This window comes from Synchiropus splendidus, chromosome 4, assembly GCF_027744825.2.
Source record: "Synchiropus splendidus isolate RoL2022-P1 chromosome 4, RoL_Sspl_1.0, whole genome shotgun sequence".
Lineage (NCBI taxonomy): Eukaryota > Metazoa > Chordata > Actinopteri > Syngnathiformes > Callionymidae > Synchiropus > Synchiropus splendidus.
The window spans coordinates 23,481,735-23,498,229 of NC_071337.1; the positions used below are offsets into that span (position 1 = coordinate 23,481,735).

The 16,495-nt window shown below is 45.5% G+C and overlaps 1 protein-coding gene across 5 annotated transcripts in view; it reads right to left on the reverse strand.

Annotated features, from left to right (window-relative positions):
* Positions 1-249: 249 nt before the first annotated feature.
* The window catches only part of flncb (filamin C, gamma b (actin binding protein 280)), a 33,500-nt gene continuing 17,254 nt past the window's right edge, over positions 250-16,495 (reverse strand). For 2 of the 5 annotated variants that reach the window (XM_053862030.1, XM_053862028.1), the window contains 35 exons: positions 16,302-16,445; positions 15,450-15,573; positions 14,740-14,900; positions 14,574-14,664; positions 14,199-14,368; positions 14,015-14,132; positions 13,524-13,786; positions 12,744-13,341; positions 11,873-12,046; positions 10,383-10,545; positions 10,144-10,304; positions 9,897-10,064; positions 9,641-9,764; positions 9,416-9,572; positions 8,336-8,525; positions 8,229-8,252; positions 7,916-8,163; positions 7,607-7,699; positions 6,700-6,799; positions 6,485-6,625; positions 5,824-5,952; positions 5,568-5,741; positions 5,331-5,492; positions 4,780-4,983; positions 4,531-4,683; positions 4,333-4,455; positions 4,027-4,269; positions 3,691-3,960; positions 3,430-3,567; positions 2,676-2,791; positions 1,996-2,128; positions 1,727-1,903; positions 1,448-1,666; positions 1,075-1,284; positions 250-604 (listed from right to left, as the gene is read on the reverse strand). In XM_053862030.1, the coding sequence (XP_053718005.1) occupies positions 417-604; positions 1,075-1,284; positions 1,448-1,666; positions 1,727-1,903; positions 1,996-2,128; positions 2,676-2,791; positions 3,430-3,567; positions 3,691-3,960; positions 4,027-4,269; positions 4,333-4,455; positions 4,531-4,683; positions 4,780-4,983; positions 5,331-5,492; positions 5,568-5,741; positions 5,824-5,952; positions 6,485-6,625; positions 6,700-6,799; positions 7,607-7,699; positions 7,916-8,163; positions 8,229-8,252; positions 8,336-8,525; positions 9,416-9,572; positions 9,641-9,764; positions 9,897-10,064; positions 10,144-10,304; positions 10,383-10,545; positions 11,873-12,046; positions 12,744-13,341; positions 13,524-13,786; positions 14,015-14,132; positions 14,199-14,368; positions 14,574-14,664; positions 14,740-14,900; positions 15,450-15,573; positions 16,302-16,445 (6,051 nt within the window). In that variant the 3' untranslated portion in view covers positions 250-416. Of the gene's footprint in view, positions 605-1,074; positions 1,285-1,447; positions 1,667-1,726; positions 1,904-1,995; positions 2,129-2,675; positions 2,792-3,429; positions 3,568-3,690; positions 3,961-4,026; positions 4,270-4,332; positions 4,456-4,530; positions 4,684-4,779; positions 4,984-5,330; positions 5,742-5,823; positions 5,953-6,484; positions 6,626-6,699; positions 6,800-7,606; positions 7,700-7,915; positions 8,164-8,228; positions 8,253-8,335; positions 8,526-9,415; positions 9,573-9,640; positions 9,765-9,896; positions 10,065-10,143; positions 10,305-10,382; positions 10,546-11,872; positions 12,047-12,743; positions 13,342-13,523; positions 13,787-14,014; positions 14,133-14,198; positions 14,369-14,573; positions 14,665-14,739; positions 14,901-15,449; positions 15,574-16,301; positions 16,446-16,495 lie in introns of all 5 variants that reach the window. The other 3 variants (XM_053862031.1, XM_053862029.1, XM_053862033.1) reach the window with 2 other exon arrangements.

The following is a 16,495-nucleotide window of genomic DNA, read 5'->3' on the forward strand; positions in this document are numbered from 1 at the left end:
AGCTACCAGTCTGAAGAGAGGTCCTACTATTGGAGCCCACAGAGCCTCACTGCAAAGTTGTTTTTTTTGTCATCCAGAGTGTAAGACACAGAGGTGAAGAAGCGTGTGTAGGCAGGGTGGAACAGAGCTCTCAGTAACAGTGTATGGTTAGCCTCAAGCCAATACAGCAAATGTATTTGTTTCGATCTCAAGTAGGGAGCAGAAACGTAAACAATCCACACCAGACCATTTTACATTCAGATGGTTTAATCCAGGTTTATTCTCACAGTGAAAGCACAAGACTGATGAATAAAAACAAATCCATTGATAAAAATATAAATCTGCAGCGACACTTTGGCTCAAAGGTTGAGGGCTCTCTTCTGTAACCGGTAGGGAAAAGTCTGAGGGTTAGGATGACAGCGGTGAGAAGAAGAGTTCTACGGGACGGTGACGTGGAAGGGGCTGCCAGGCACGTTCTCGTCCCCCCACTTGACGATGAGAATATAGCTGCCCTGTTCCTTCACCGTGTACGTCACGTTATACATCCTGTTGCCCATGTGCTTGACGTAGACCTCCTCGCAGGGCGTCTTCGGCCCGTGGACCCCCACCATCAACATGTTGGTGCCTGCAGACCCAGAAGACGGTCACTTCACACATGACACTTTAAACACATGTATTTATCAACTGTTACAGTTTGTGTTATTTTTCACAGGAAAAAAATCTTGACAGCAAAAAGGAAAATAAGCAGGAATGGTGATTCACGGATCTGCTGATAACATCCCACCGGTCATGAGGTGAAGTTTGGACACGAGCAGTCAGTCCTGCTCCAAGTGCATTATTGAGTGTATTTAAAAAAAGCCAGTGACGTCAAAAGCACCGCATCACATTTCCCAAAGTGTGACATTCCTAAGAGCATGTGAATGCGCCTTCAGGATTTCGACTAGCAGAACACTGCGGCTGCGAAAATCATAGTAGCAAACTGTTTTCCCCTGAGTTGAATGTTCCAAAAAATACTTCTACACACGTCTGTGTAAAAAAAAAATGAGTGAACACACCTCAGTGTGTGTCTGTCTTCTGAATTTTAAATGAACAAACCTGCTTTGCTGCAGTCAACTGTAAACGCATTCTTCTGCCCGACGAAAGCTTTGGACAGCCCTGCGCCTCTGGAGATGACCTTGCTAGCATCTGAGGAGAATTTGGGCAGCGACGCAAAGACCCCGCCCATCGATGAAGAAGACTTGGAGACAGTTTCCACCAGAACTGACGATGTCTCATGGAGGCTCTGACCTCCAGAGAGCCGAGGTCCTGAAGAAACAGGAGTGAAGCAGTTTAGTCAGAAAGCTGCCATTTGTTTCGAAGAGATCAGGCTTCACTCCTCATTAAAGTTTTCATCTGTGTTTCTTTGCATTAAATGAACTCTGGTTTTGTTGATGAGGATCTTGCTCAAAAGCTGTTTCAATGAACCCACCTGTGACTTTGGCCTTGAAGGGGCTCCCGACGATGTGCTGGGGCCCACTGTACTTGATAGAAATCATGTAGTTTCCAGGAGCCATGGGCATGTAGGAGACTTTGTAGCCCTCCGGACACTCCTGACAGTCCATCTTCACCTTGGAGGGTCCATCAATGGTCACAGACAGGGCACCCGAGCCGGCGTTACACGTGTTCACTACAAACTCTGACGCCACTCCTACAGAGTAGATACAGGTTTAAGAATGCAGCCAAGTTAAAAAACAAACACTTAACATACCAGTGGTCCCTCCCTCCAAGCCAGGTCCAAAGGCTGACACCATGCCTGGGTCTCCCACCTGACCCGGCTCTCCCACTCTGATTTTGAAAGGACTGCCAGGAACATGGCTGCCGTTGAATCGGACGTCAATGGAGTGGACACCGTTCTCTCTGGGGATGAACCTGATGGCATGTTGATCTGAGGAAACACAAGAGCCCAAGTGGAGACACTGGGGGTGTTTGCTCTGACCATGGCTATGGTTTGGAAATGACCAAATGTCAGGGTCGTACCACTGTCCAGCTCTGTAATGAAACATTCCTCCATGGCACCAGACGGTGTGTGGACTTTGGCATCAATCAAACCTCTGGCTCCATTCAGCTGCACGGCAAACGAAGCCTCCTGACCCACTTTCAGGCCCATCTCCTGAGCAGGGACGGGAGAAAAGATGAGGTGTTCAATGACAGCAGGAATTTAACACACGCTTCAAAAATCCAGAATCCCAGTGGTTCATTGTTATAAATCAGATTCATTCAGCAAGAATTCTAAAAAACAAAGATCAATGCTATGTTTTTTAAATGTGAAATGAATTGGCCAAAAAAGGGACAATGAAGTAGAACGAACTGAACGGCTGTTGTTATTGTGACTCCCAAATGGGCGCTTTGTTCAAGTTTTTCAACAAATCTCTTGCTCATGAATTAAGGACTGACTAAACTGATGATGGTATCATTGAAGCACGTCCAGTAGTTGTGGGGTCTCCACTTAGAAAGCTGACGCTTCACGAGCGTATGCGACCTAAACCAGGTCTGAATCTGGGAACTGATACAACGACATATTTACATGAGAGGAGACTTGGCCGCCGAATCCAAATCTATTCATGGAGAATGTCATCTGTTGATTTAGAACTTGACGCACGGGAGGATCAACATTTATAGTTCGGTGAGCTCAGACGAGTAAACTTGGGAGTTACTACCTGCAGACTTGTGATGGTGAGGCGGCGAGCGTCATCGGAGAGCGTCGCCACGGGGACGATGAAGGGCGAGTCAGGGATGTGCTCGTCGTTGAATTTAATGGAAACCTCATAATCACCTGAAAGAAGAGTGAACGTCAGTCGGTGACGTCAGTGGCAGGGTTCATGATACACATTCATGATGATACAACATCATTCGGTACCTTGTAATACTGTCAGTATGTCGATACCTTGTAATATTTGTAGACAAGACTCACTATTTTTTGGGATAAAAACACATAATATAATAATATATAAATATAATAAATCCACATAGCATTCACTGTACACTAGCCACTAGTTGTGATGCTGCATGGGTGCAGTGCTGAGATCTTATTGCGCTTATTGCGTTCCACCAGTATTTGACTGCAGTGTGGCAGAGCTTACAAACAGCACAGCTCTTGTATTTGCTACACTTAGACAGCAGATGCTGGTATTATCATTTCAGGTTCAACCATCATAGCAGTTCTATCTATTAAAAGGAGCTGAAGGGGGAGACAGCTCAAAAACACAAATATATCCAATCATTTATTAAAAATCTATATAGCACACTGGAAATATTGATGCAGTATTGCAACATCAAGTATCACGATGTTTGTGTGACTCGATATTTTTCGCGCCTGATATTTATTGTGACAGCTCAGTCTTTATTTAGGTCCTTTCTAATCATTGAGATCCAACATGATCCACAGTCTCCACCACATTTGAGATGTCTCACCGGGCTCCTGAACGATGTAGGCCACACCACAGGAGCCGTCTTTCCTGTCCTCAAAGCTGATCTCAGCCTTGCTTGGGCCCTCCACAGCGATGGACAGACCTCCAGCTCCAGCCTCTCTGGTCCAGATACTGAACTCAGCTGAAACACATTGCGATGAACCATATTAAAGAATGTATAAAAGTGTGTCACCCCTGTTTTATGTATTCTTTAAGTTGGCTGGGTGGACAAAGCAGCCAGTGTCAACAAAGAAACCTGACCCACCTGGGACTCCAGCGACCCCTCTGTCCAGGCCCGTACCCCCGGCTCGGACCTTGTGTGAGCCTCCCTCCCCGAGTGGCCCCACTGTGAACTGGAAGGGGCTGCCGGGGACATGCTGCCCACGGTACTTGACGTTCACCACATGAGCCCCCATCTCCTGAGGTATGAACCGAACGCTGTAGGCGCTGTCCTCCCCTCTGATGATCTCAGCTTCCTCCAACTTCCCACTGGGACTGGTCACCTGTGCCGTCATCTCCTGGTTTCCTCCCTCACCTGAAGGGTATAGCAGTCTTTATCGATGTTCATTTTTGCTCCTACCCCTGTCACACATTCACGCACCTTCATGCAGAGATGGTCTGGCGCCTGCCGTCTTCCCACTGAAGCCCCCCAGACTGAAGTCTCCAAACACATCTCTGAATGGATCTCCCACCTGCGTGCTCTCCTCCACCCTCACCTCCCTCTTGGTCTCGCCACCGTGCGTCTTGCTGATCTCTGTGCGCTCAGTGCGTGTGTAGGTGTGGCTGCTGCGCGTGAACGTACGCGTCAGACGCTCCTGGGCTGACACCATCTGGAACCAGTTACCTGTCGGAGCAAGGACGCGAGGATGAAGATCAACACGGTTGACCTTTGCATGGCATTATCTACCTGGAATTTTGAGGTTGAGGTCACAGGTGCTGCCCACAGTAGCAATGGAGGGAGCCTGGCGCTTCCTGGTGATGCTCTCCTTCATCCTGCCTTCCCCAAAGACCTTGACTGTGAATGGACTCCCTAAGATGACATGAACGACGACGCTTTACTGACAACTGTTCATCGCTTTCACGACAAATAGCTTCAATAATGCACCTGGGACGTGTTGGTCAGCAAACTTGATGTTGATGATGTAGTTTCCAGGTTCAGTGGGACAGTAGGTGACCTTACATGTTCCGTCCTCCACGTCCTCACAGTTGATGTCAACTTTACTCGGACCTTCGATTGACAAACCCAAACCTCCATAGCCTGAAACAAGATGCTTCTTTGACTATGATGCATTTACGAGAAACACACTTTGAGTGAAAGTTTCATCGAGACACAGAAGCAAAGTTTACAACTGACCTGCATTTCTGGAGTCGACGATGAACTCGGCCACCTCAAAAGTGTGCCCCTCTACCAGACCCTGACCGTAGACCTTCACCCTGCTGGCATCTCCAATCTCAGACGGACCCACCATGATTTTAAAGGGGCTATTGGTCACATGCTTTCCACTTTTCTTCACGCTCACCACATGTTCTCCCACTTCTTTGGGTGTGAATGAAATTCCTGAAAGTCACAGAATCAGTGTATGCTCAGAGAGATTCTACCGTTCAGCGATACTTGAACAAAATTTGTCACTGTCCATTTCCTTAGTCACCTTGTCTTATTTTTATTGGTGCCTAAAATGTTTTATCAAGAAGCTGAAGTCTTAACTCTCTAACTCTCTCTCTTAACTCTCCCAAGCTCTCTAAGTAGGAAATGTGCTGTTTATATCTCCTGTGAGTTTTCATTCCAAAACATGAATCCAATAAGACCTCCTAAAATTAATTAAACAATTAAGCAGACATTTTTTAGTCTGCCGCGTACCTACTTTCCTATTTCTATTCATTGCTTGTGTCACACTTGTGCCTCACCGATGTGGCGGTTGGGAAGCCTCTTCAGCAGACAAGATTCTTCACTTCCAGACGGTGCTCTGATAGTAGCTGTCAGGCTGGCGAGGTCGGTCTCCATGATCTTCAGTGACACATCAGTTGCTGTTCCAACATTCAGCTGTGACATCCTCAAGGCGTCATCACCTGGCGAGAAAACATTTTGGTCAGTGGAAATTGTAAAAAGATTCAATAGAAAATGCCCCATCTTGAATCCAGTACCAGTGATTTTGGCAGTGAAGGGGCTGCCAGGGATGTGCTTGTCATCAAATTTGACGATGATGTTGTAGTCTCCGGGCGCAGTTGGCAGATACGACACCGTACATGTGCCGTCTTTGTTGTCCTTACAGCTGATCTCTGCTTTAGATGGACCTTCGACAGCCAGTGACAGACCTCCTGCAGAGTAAACTCAACATCAACCTTAACACAAAAGAATTTAATGTGGCTGTAAATACTTGTAATTTAAACGTGGTAATACCTTCGCCGGCATCTTTGGTGACAATGGTGAAGGTTGCGGGCCTGTTCATCATCCCGTGACTCAGACCAGGACCATAGGCAGTCACATGACCACTGTTAATGGCGTCAACATAGAACTGAAGTGGACTTCCTGAAATGAAGTTATCATGTTACTAAGTTTGTGAAAGACCAATGGTTGTTTTTATGTGTGGCCACTTTCAGACTGAGACTACAAAAAGTCTCTGTGTACACATCATGTATCTTGGGGTCTCTTTTTGTGGAATCACAACAGTGCACCTTTGAGAATATATACAATAAAACAGGTGTGCTACGAATAAATACTCACTCAAGAAGGCTGTGTGGTGATTATTATTATTATTATTATTATTTCTATCTTATAGCAAAATAACCATAAGAATGTTTATAATGGCACAAACAGCAGATGAATTTTGGCAGTGTTCCAAATTTCTGTCTGGATCCATGCAATTCTGATTATTTGTCACTCTGCTGTGAATGACAGTTCCACCCCCTAAATAAACCACAGAATGAAGGAGGATGTCTGTGCTGTCTGAGTGTTTCTCTTTTTTTTATTTCCCATATTCTCACTCAACAACCAAATGTGACTTTATTATTGACATGATGATTGTCCACCTTCAACCGTGGTCTAGTGTCAAAACACCCACCTGGGATGTGGATTCCATCGTATTTGATGTCCATTTCATGGAGGCCGCGCTCAACTGGGGAGTATTTCACTGTGACGGTACCATCCTTGTTGTCGGTGATGGTGGGGCAAGCAGTTCGCCCAGAGGGCATGCGCACTTCACCTAGAGAAGATGAAGGAAGGTCAGGCAAACCATGAACACAGAAGCCATGACTGTCAGCTCTCACTGTGGCAAACCTGTGATTTGGCCTTTTTGCACAGTGAATGGAATCACCAGACTGAATGGCCGGAGAATCGGCTCCAATCCATCCACAGGGCTCATGGGCTCATCAGTGGCCTAAGTGAGAAGGAGATAATAGTGGTGTAACTACTCCTTCACTAGAAACACTGCAGGCGAAGCGAAATGAGAGAAAGCTGGGAAAAAAAGCAACAGGCAATAAGGAATAGCCATTGAAAGCATTAGTTTGTGGACTCAAATGTCCTTAAGATAGAACTCTGGGTTAGAGTAGTTGACCATATCGTTGTTTAACAAACACATTTAAATGAGTAATCAAACGGGAATTGTTGCGAAAAGCGCTTCAACAATTGGGGTCATGAACTTAGACGATCAGGTTTGTTGACAGTAACGCTATATGCGTTTACTGACACAGTAATGTCTGCTTCAGGAAGCATTCCATTAGACTGCACTTCTGGTCAACAAGGCTTCAGATAAACCACCCACTCATTTTATACTGCTAATGTGAGGGCAGTAGTTGAAGTGAGGAGGCGCTCCTAAGATAACGCTGTACAGAGAGTTGTACCCACCAGGCGGTTCTGTGTTGAATGGATTTACATGAAGTAAATGTAGGTAGCACATGCTGTGGGGGTTTCTGACCTGTTCTCAGCTATGGCTACGATCACCATGACGGGTCACATGTCAACACCATTTGCCATATCATTCAGATAGATAATCTGAAGCTGATCGAGTTCAGTCGTGTTCCTGCGTTTTGATGTGCAAGGTATTGATCTGGGTGACAAGAATGCGTTCAGATCACTTCTCAACCTCCAAAGTGACAGGAAGGAGAAAAGTCAAGATTGGTGAAAGAACATGGAGATAGGAGATAGGTAAGGTCAGGGAAACAACAGTTCCGATATTATTCTGTACCCAAGTCGGGGAGTATCCCACATAGGGGGTGAAGGACTTCTGTAACTGAAGCTTGTCACATGGTTCCTCTATTATTGGTATGGTATCACTTGCCTGACAGGAAAGAAGGTACAGGCTTTAGGCACAGCACACAGACATGCACGTTGGAATTGTCGCTTTGGTGGCTGCTATTGACGTCTGAACGTGAAGTGATTTATAAAAAACCTTGACATGACTTAATGCCGTGCTTAGTATGAACATGACACAAGTAGACGTTATTTTGTCAGTTGGACAAGGTTGGAAAACAAGAATCCCAAGGCATCTACTCACCACCACATGGAAGGGACTGTTGGGAATGTGTTCTCCTCCAAATCGGATGGTAATAACATACTTTCCCGGCTCCGGTGCTGTATAGTAAATGTCAAAGGTCCCATCTGCGTTTTCCACCACGTCCACGTCCAGCTCAGCTCCGTCCGGAGTAGACACCTTGCAGGTGACCTTCCCTTTCCCCGCAGCTTTTGCATCAACCGTGATGACAGTCTCTTCCCCAATCTGAATGGTGGGTCCAATTCCTGACCCTGGCGGAAAGTCAGTGTGAAGTCACATCAAGATTTATTTTATTTTTAAAACCTGTATTCCTTACCAGGTCCATGTCCACCAATAGACACTGAAATCAGAAATGGAATTTAGAGATCACGTGACAATGATTTTTTTTTTCATGGTAACCAGAGACATAAATCCAGGTCTCACCTGTCACTAGACACTTGCTGGCGTCTCCAGTGGGAAGAGCATGGATCCGGTATGGAGAGTAGGGAATCTCATCGCCTCCATATTTAATGGTGATAGTGTAGCGTCCTGCCATGTCGGGGACATAGGAAACAGTGTATGTCCCGTCCTGGTTGTCACGTATGTTCGCCTTCTTGGGTTTGCCCTCTGGATCCTGGTGGCACATGAGCTTTTGATTAGAATCAGCTTTGTTCGAGGTAACTTGTGTGCATGAGAATACAAGTTGGAAAAAAGCCCATGGCAGTTGACTTGCCAGGAGCCACCTACAGAGTGGGACAGCCGCTAGCTATACAAACAGATAGAAAGGCAGCTAAGAACCTTTTCTGCCTGATGACTCACTGCCCTATAGATACCTGTTTCAATCTGGCTTTGAACATGAGAGAGAAACACTAATAACAAAAGATGCTAAAACTCAACTCATTCATCCTTTAAGACCACCAGCACCTTATACTCCACTATTTCAGCATATAATATACTACGGAGTGGAATGACCAGAAGCAAAACACCACCAACAGTTTCGAAGAATGCACTCATTATATTCAAAAGCAAATGAAGAGAATAAAAGCATGAGTGCAGAGAGCCGTAATATCCAAAGCACTGTAAATACTGGTCTGGTCTCTAATGATTACTGTAGTCTGTGAGAAAAGCAGCACGGCAAGCATCACATCCAGGTTTAATGGGGAAGGTGGAGGATCAGGTGTGAGCTGGGAAAATGGAATGAGATGAAGAAGGGTTGAAGAAGGTGAAGGCCTTACGCCGCCTCTCTTAAGAACACGGAAGGGGATGGTTCCCTTTACTATATGATTCTCCCACACCCTCCTGCCCCAGTCCTCCACAAACACCGAGGCTTCACGCCTGCACCCGTCAGGACCCTGCAGCAACGGCAACAAGTCCCAACCACGGTACAATAAAGTTTTAGAGGTTCAGTGTCATTCGCACAACAAACCAAAAAGACTGGACTGCGCTAGCATGTAGAATTTCTATATCAACCCTGAAGTCTACACCCTCAGTGCTGGAAGCTTTGGGATTGAGCCTTTCACTCACCAGAATCTGAACAGTCAGGAGACCTTCTCCAGCATCTCTGGCGTCAATGGTGAACTCCACTGGCAGGCTAGCTGGAACCCCAGAGGAATTTAGGCCAGGACCACTGGCACGAACCTTACTGGCATCGTGAGCTGGCAAAGTCTTGATCTTAAACGGGCTGAAGGGATTGAGGGTTAGGACTCTGTTCCTGTAGGAAAATATTTCAACACCGTCTGAAGCACTCACCTGCGGGGGACCTCTTGGTCGGCGTACTTCACACAAACTGTGTACGGACCATCATTGGCAGGAGTGTAGTTGACTGTATAAGTTCCATCACCATTGTCAGAAATGTTGACAGGCTCAGCTAAACCTGTATAAGAGATTGTTTGTTCATAACTTTGTTGTGTGGCACCATGTGACTGCAATGAATGCGACTGTCTCTTGCACAAAGAGTGCAGAAATGGTTACACAATTTCACTATTTCCATCTGCTTTGTGTTCACCTGTTGGCCCGAACAGCTGGACCTCCAGCGGTGCCACACCTGCCTTACTGCTGTCCACAGTGAAGGTCTGGGGGACATGAGCGCGAACTCCACTTCCCAATCCAGGGCCGGAACACCTCACTTTACTGGGATCAACAAGTTCCCTGACAGGAACACGAAACGGGCTTCCTGTCAAAAGTGAATGGGTCTGGTTCAGATTCAGGATCGGACGAGTCAGCCATTGAAATAGGATGCTGATATCTGGCACCTGGGATAGGAAGGCCTCCAAAGGTGATGTTGACATCATACTCTCCTGGGGTGAACGGGATGTACTCAACACTGCAGCTGCCATCTTTGTTGTCCTTACATGACATCTTTGCTTCTGATGGACCCTCGATGGCCAGACCGAGACCACCAGTGCCAGCACCCCTAGGTATCATAGCCACAACTCAATAAAAGAAACCACTATACTGTTTACCAACTCTCCTTTGGGGAAGTTAAGATCACCTGGTCTCGACGGTAAAGCGGTTTGGTTTGTTGACTAGACCCTCTTCCAAGCCTGGACCGTAGGCACGGACTCGGCTCGGATCACATCCTTCCATCACGGACACTCTGAACGGACTTTTCAGAACTGGTACGTCATCATATAGCACTTCCACAAGATGCAAACCTGCAGAGAGTCAAAAAAGGGAGGACAGTTTTCCTTGAAACTGTGTGCCATATGTTTCAGACATATATAATATCCAGCCAATTTTAAAGTGTAAAAATACTGTATCATCACCACACCAGGGGCAGCAAACTGTTGTGTTGGTGTGGGTGTAGGTTTCTGTTCCACCCATTCACTCTTGTTTTTATCCGAATGATCAACCAATGCGTAGGGTGCGTACAAATAGAGGTTTGTTTTTGTTCTTTGCAGTCCAAATGTGGTGGAGCGAGATGAATCCATGTCCATCTTTTTGTCAGCCATTGGGACTGTCGAGAACAACTATAAGACAAACGGAGGGGCCCCCATCTATGACTACATTGTCTGCCAAGCACCTGGCTGGGTGGACCATGACTCGCCTGTTTCCGCCAATAATGTTCTATTTGGTGACAATACCTCTTGGACCATGTGATTTTCCAATATATGTCATACAATTTTTTAATGGCCCACCCATCCCCAACCTTCTTTGCTCCACATGTCCAACTGGCTGCCCTCCATAGCTGTGCCTCCAAACAATTTTTATCTCTGCCTCTTCCGAATGCTGAGCTGCTATCTCTAAACCATATTGCTTCAATTGAGTCTTAGCATTTCAGACTCTATATGGTCAGGATCAGAGTTATTAATAAATGCCATACTGTGCAGTGTTGCTCATTGTTTTAGCCAAGTCTGTCTAAGAACTAAGCAGCTTACAGGGAGGGTATTTTCACAATTCATATTTGTGCTCAGGATGCTTCTCTCTCCATTATATATGGAGCAGCAGGTGAACAGGTTTCATTAAAGTTCCAGCCATCTGAGTATTTCTGTCCCGCACTTCAGCGGAATTGAGAATGTCCTACATAACTATCTGTGGAAGAGCATCTGCTGCCTGCTATTATTACCCTCCACACACCTCATAAGCTGCACACAGTGACACTGTGTATCACCTCTAATGGAATGCCGAGATTAAAAGTTGGCCATATCAGAATCGTGTATTGGTTACAGGTTGATGGGAAGGTCCGAGAAGTATCATAGACTCATTTATATCCAGAGTTTCCCATAGAACAAACTATTACAGAGCCCCATGGATCCATGGGTAATTCCTTCTTCTCCATGTATGTTGTTTCCTTATTGGAGTTCCACACATTTTAAACTGCTAAATGCTGTTTTTTTCCCTTCTGACACCCCAACAGTACAGTAAGACGACTAAATCCATTCATGTTTCATCTACGTAACAATAAATCACAAATAATTTTAAAACAAAGTCACCAACATGACTCTCATTTGTTTGTAGAGAATGACCATTTTGGGTTCTCACCGTCCTCAAAGGGCGTGTATTCCACTCTGTAAGTCCCGTCACCCTTGTCTGTGATGAAGGTGTCAGTATTGGCACCGAGGGGGTTGGAGATGGACACTTTGATGTGGTTGCCACCCATTTTGTACAGCAGCCGAGCATCGACGGTGAAATGAGTGGTGACTTCTCTGAGGACGCCTGGAAGACAGTGGACATCAGGGGCTGCCAGTGCCACTCTCTTGTGTTGTAATTGCATAATGTTAAATGCTGCATGACAATAAGACTTTGTAAGTCATTAATATTAATTTCCTATGCAGTTGAATCTCAGGAGATCTTGAACATTAGATGGCTTCTTTCCTAATGTGTGTCTTCTCAGAGCATTTGACGGCACAATCTCACCAAGTGAGTTACTTATTTTTAGTCCAAATATGTCATTACACTTGATTTAAGATTTAATTCACCTTATAAATTACATTTCAGCAAGATGGAGGGACTTCGTTTATGTTCTAATGCGTTATTTTTTCACTTGCCTTTGGCCACAGAACATATCTTAAATCATGTGGGATTAGATATTTTGACTAAAACTAAGGCTAACAAACTTGGTAACATTTTGAGTTTTTGCAGTGTAGAAATATTATTGGTTCCTTAGTTTCTCCATCTTTGTCTGTTGCGCAACGTTTTCCTAGTCTTAATGTCTTGATGGAACAAAAATATCTGAACGTAGCAAGAGAAGGAACCAACCTTATGATCCCGAAGGATCTAGAATAAAGTCAGACATCAATTGTGGTCACCAAATTAAGTTAAAAACGTTAATAATGTTTACATTTTATTTTTACCTCATTGCATATTTCTGACATATTCTTTCATCACTAGAGTGAAATTTAGTCACACAAACCTCGGGGCTCCACACCAGGTCCATACACTTTCACCCCACTGGTGTCGATCGCAGGCTCAACCTGGAGGCGAGCAGGAAACTTGGGCACCGCCTGACCTCCATACTTGATGGTGAGTGTGTACATTCCATGGAACTGTGGGATATAGGTGATGGAGTAAGTCCCGTCCCCGTTGTTCTGGACATGAACTTCAGCTTTTGATCCAGAGTCCGAGATGATCTCGATGGTCAACTCTGCTTCTCCGGCCTTCGAGCAGTCCACTATGAAAGACCCGGCCTCGTTGACCTTTCCACGCTCCAGACCAGAGCCACTGGCTGTGACTTTGCTGGGGTCAAACTCAGACTGGACCATGGCCTTGAACGGCGAGCCGGGGATGTGCTGGTCAGCAAACAGGATGTTGATGGCATATTCGCCCGGCTCTGTTGGCAGGTAGGACACAGAACAGGAGCCATCACCGTTGTCCTGGCACTCGATTTTGGCTTCGCATGGACCCTCCACAGTCAGACCCAGTCCACCAGTACCAGCTCCTTTTGTGTCAATGGCAAAGGGGGCAGGTTTGCCCACCGTCCCACCCTGCAGTCCAGGACCAAAGGCTCTGACCTGAAGAAGAGTTTAAGTTGTCAAGGGTCCAGAAATCAGAACTTGAACTCTACTTTTTGAAACTATAAAAAATGAAACTTAAAATGCGTATTATCCAGATGTGATTTTTTTATTTATTTCTCTTGAATGAGGAACACTTTGGAACTAAACAAGAAGAGGGAGCAGAGGAAAAGGGGGCTGACCTTTGAGGGGTCCGGTGGCATGAGGCCCTCCACAGCAAAGGGACTTCCTGGAACAGGGTTTCCATCGTAACTGATGTCCACCCGGTAGGTACCCTCTTCCGGAGGAATGTACTTCACAGTGTAGACATCATTGGCGACGCCGGACTCCAGCTTGCACGGGATTGGCCGACGTGACGGAGACAGGATCTTCACGTCCAGTTGTCCTTGACCACCGGCTCCGCTGGTGCTGATACTGAACTCCTGATCCTTCCCAACGTCCACCTCTGACAGGCACAAATCACAGGGACAAAGAAGGGTTTCAAACTTTATGACCCTCTAATGGTGGTCCACATCTATCTTAAAGCATTCTAGGCAATGCTGCAATGAAAAGAGGTGTGAGACAGGTGTCAGGGCAGCTGATGTCAGTGTCATTTTAAAAGAGAGCAGATCATTTTTCAACATGCTCCTGGGACAAGTGGTTGCCACAGAACCAAGGAACTTGCGATACTCACTGCTGTTCAGACCCTGAACCTGGACTTTGTTGAGATTAAGAGGAGGCGCGACCGAGATGACAAATGGACTTCTGGGTATGGGGTCTCCCCCATGACAGACGGAGATGGACAAACTTCCCTAGAACAGAAGTTGGTTTAATGAATCACATCTATCATTCTCTCTGTAAAAGTGGACATTTCATACCTGATACACGGCAGTGTATCGCACCGTGTACGAGTAGTCATGGTTGTCGATGATCTCAAAATCTCTCACAGCCTCACCCTTCACTGCTGAGGTGAAGTGGACTTCAGGTTTGGCTTTTCCTGCTCCTTTGGTGAAAACTGTGAAGTGAGTCGGCTTTCCAACCTCCACACCTTGAGACAGAGATAAGATTGGACTCAGTACTCATTTCAGTGGCTCAAATTTACGAAAAAAAATCATTGAATGTCCCTTTTCCAATTGATTGAAATATAGCAAAAAATAGTGAGTGTAAAAAGTGTGTGTAAAATATCGAAATGTACATGACTCATATCAATAATCCTAAGGCCCTTCTTTGTGTGTTATTCCAAGAAAGCACACCAGTCTTGTTGAGTCCGGGTCCTTCTGCTCTGACTTTGGCAGCATCATATGATGGTTCCACTTTGATCCTGAAGGGGCTGACAGGAATTTCCTGGGACAAAAAAACAACAAAACATAATCCTTAAGTTATTAAGCTTGAGGAGGTAATGCGTTTCTGTGTCCTCACCTGATCAGCAAACAGCACCATGATGGTGTACTGACCAGGGCCAGGTGGCGTGTACTTCACTGTGAACGTGTCATTGTCATTCTTGATGATGTCGAAGTCTATGTCGGCCTCAGCAGGTCCGACCACACCAGGGGCACATTTGATCCCGATGCTGACGTCACCTGGAAACAGATGATGGTGATCGAAACTGGCTGATGTTTTGTTCATTCTACAGCCACAAATCATGGAGATATGGAAATTCACAGGCAGCCAAGGTTACTAACTACTATGAACACCTTGTGTTGCCTCAAAAACATTCAATGTATTGACTGCATACATTTCTAAAAGAAGATCATTAATATAAACATCGACACAAACAAAATTACGCACACACACCCACGTCATGTTTTGTGTTTTTGTGGGGACATTTCATTGACTTTCATGCCTTTCCCCAGCCTCTCATCCTAAACCTAACCTTCCAAAACTGTCTAAACCAAACTTCAATGAAATTATAGTGACCAAGTTATTTTGAAGTTTAAATCCTCAGATTGAGGCTTAACCTTGTGGGGACCGGCAAAGATCCCCACAAATAGCAAAAGGTCCCCAGAAGGTTGAGTGTTTCCAAGAATTGCTCCCCACGAGTATAGCTATACAGGTTTGCACATACCCACACACACTCTGACACAGGCTCCTGAAAGACATGGGCCTGCCAGCCTCAAAACCCCCCTCACCTTGTCCTGCCTCCCCACAGTCCACTGTAAAGTACGTTGGCTCATTAGCTTTCAGACCCATCTTCTCCACTCCAGGGCCATAAACTTTGACGTTCTCTGGATAGCTGCCTTCGCCGATGGTGACCTGACGCAACACAAGTGCTGTTTAAGACTGCTGTTGACGGATTTCTTGTCAATATAAACCAGACAGTTTAAGCAGCTGCACAATTTCACTTCCAGTTATGACACAGGCACATGAAATCGACGTTAAACATGAAATGCGCTTTCATTTAACTATCACTTCAGAATGTAGGCACTAAATCAGCATGGAAAGAATTTGCATGCGACAATAAAATTTCTGTAACAACCTAATGAAAAGCAGCAGCTATGTTAGAGGGAACAGGAACATTGTGATGCAACCCAAACACATTTGCTGGAATTGACCCAAATTGTGAACACGTTCTGTTTCACGTTAAGTTTCTGGACGCATGCTGTATTGGGGACTCTCATATGGGACTAGTCCAAACACAGAACGCTGCAACATGCTGGAAAAAGACAGTCACGAAGTGCTGGCCATCACAGAGGGGCTGATATGAAAAATATGGAAACGACAGAGACTCACGCACACAAACTGAAACTTGAAGAAGTGGAGATGTGTTTCGATGAGGGAAATGCTAAAGTACATTCAGCCTTGTATCATAGCTTAATCTCCAGATTATCGATGGAGAACCTCAAGGATCTAAATTTGGTCTCTCGTAGTTCCGGATCAAGAAAATGTTCATTAAAGAGCCAACATATTTAAATAGGTGTAGTTTCTCACCAAATATATTTTTATTTTATGACTTCATGTTGGAAATGTTTCACTCCTCTTACCCTGAAGGGGCTGCTGGGGACGTTGACTTCTCCCCATGTGATGATGATGGTGTGTTTGATGGGTTTGTTGGGAATGTAAACGCAGAAGAAGGTGCCGTCTCCATTGTCTGTGATCTGAATGTCGATGGGGAACCCTTCGGCATCCTGAGCGAACAAACATCCAGTTCAAAATAAAATAAGAATGGAATCCATAA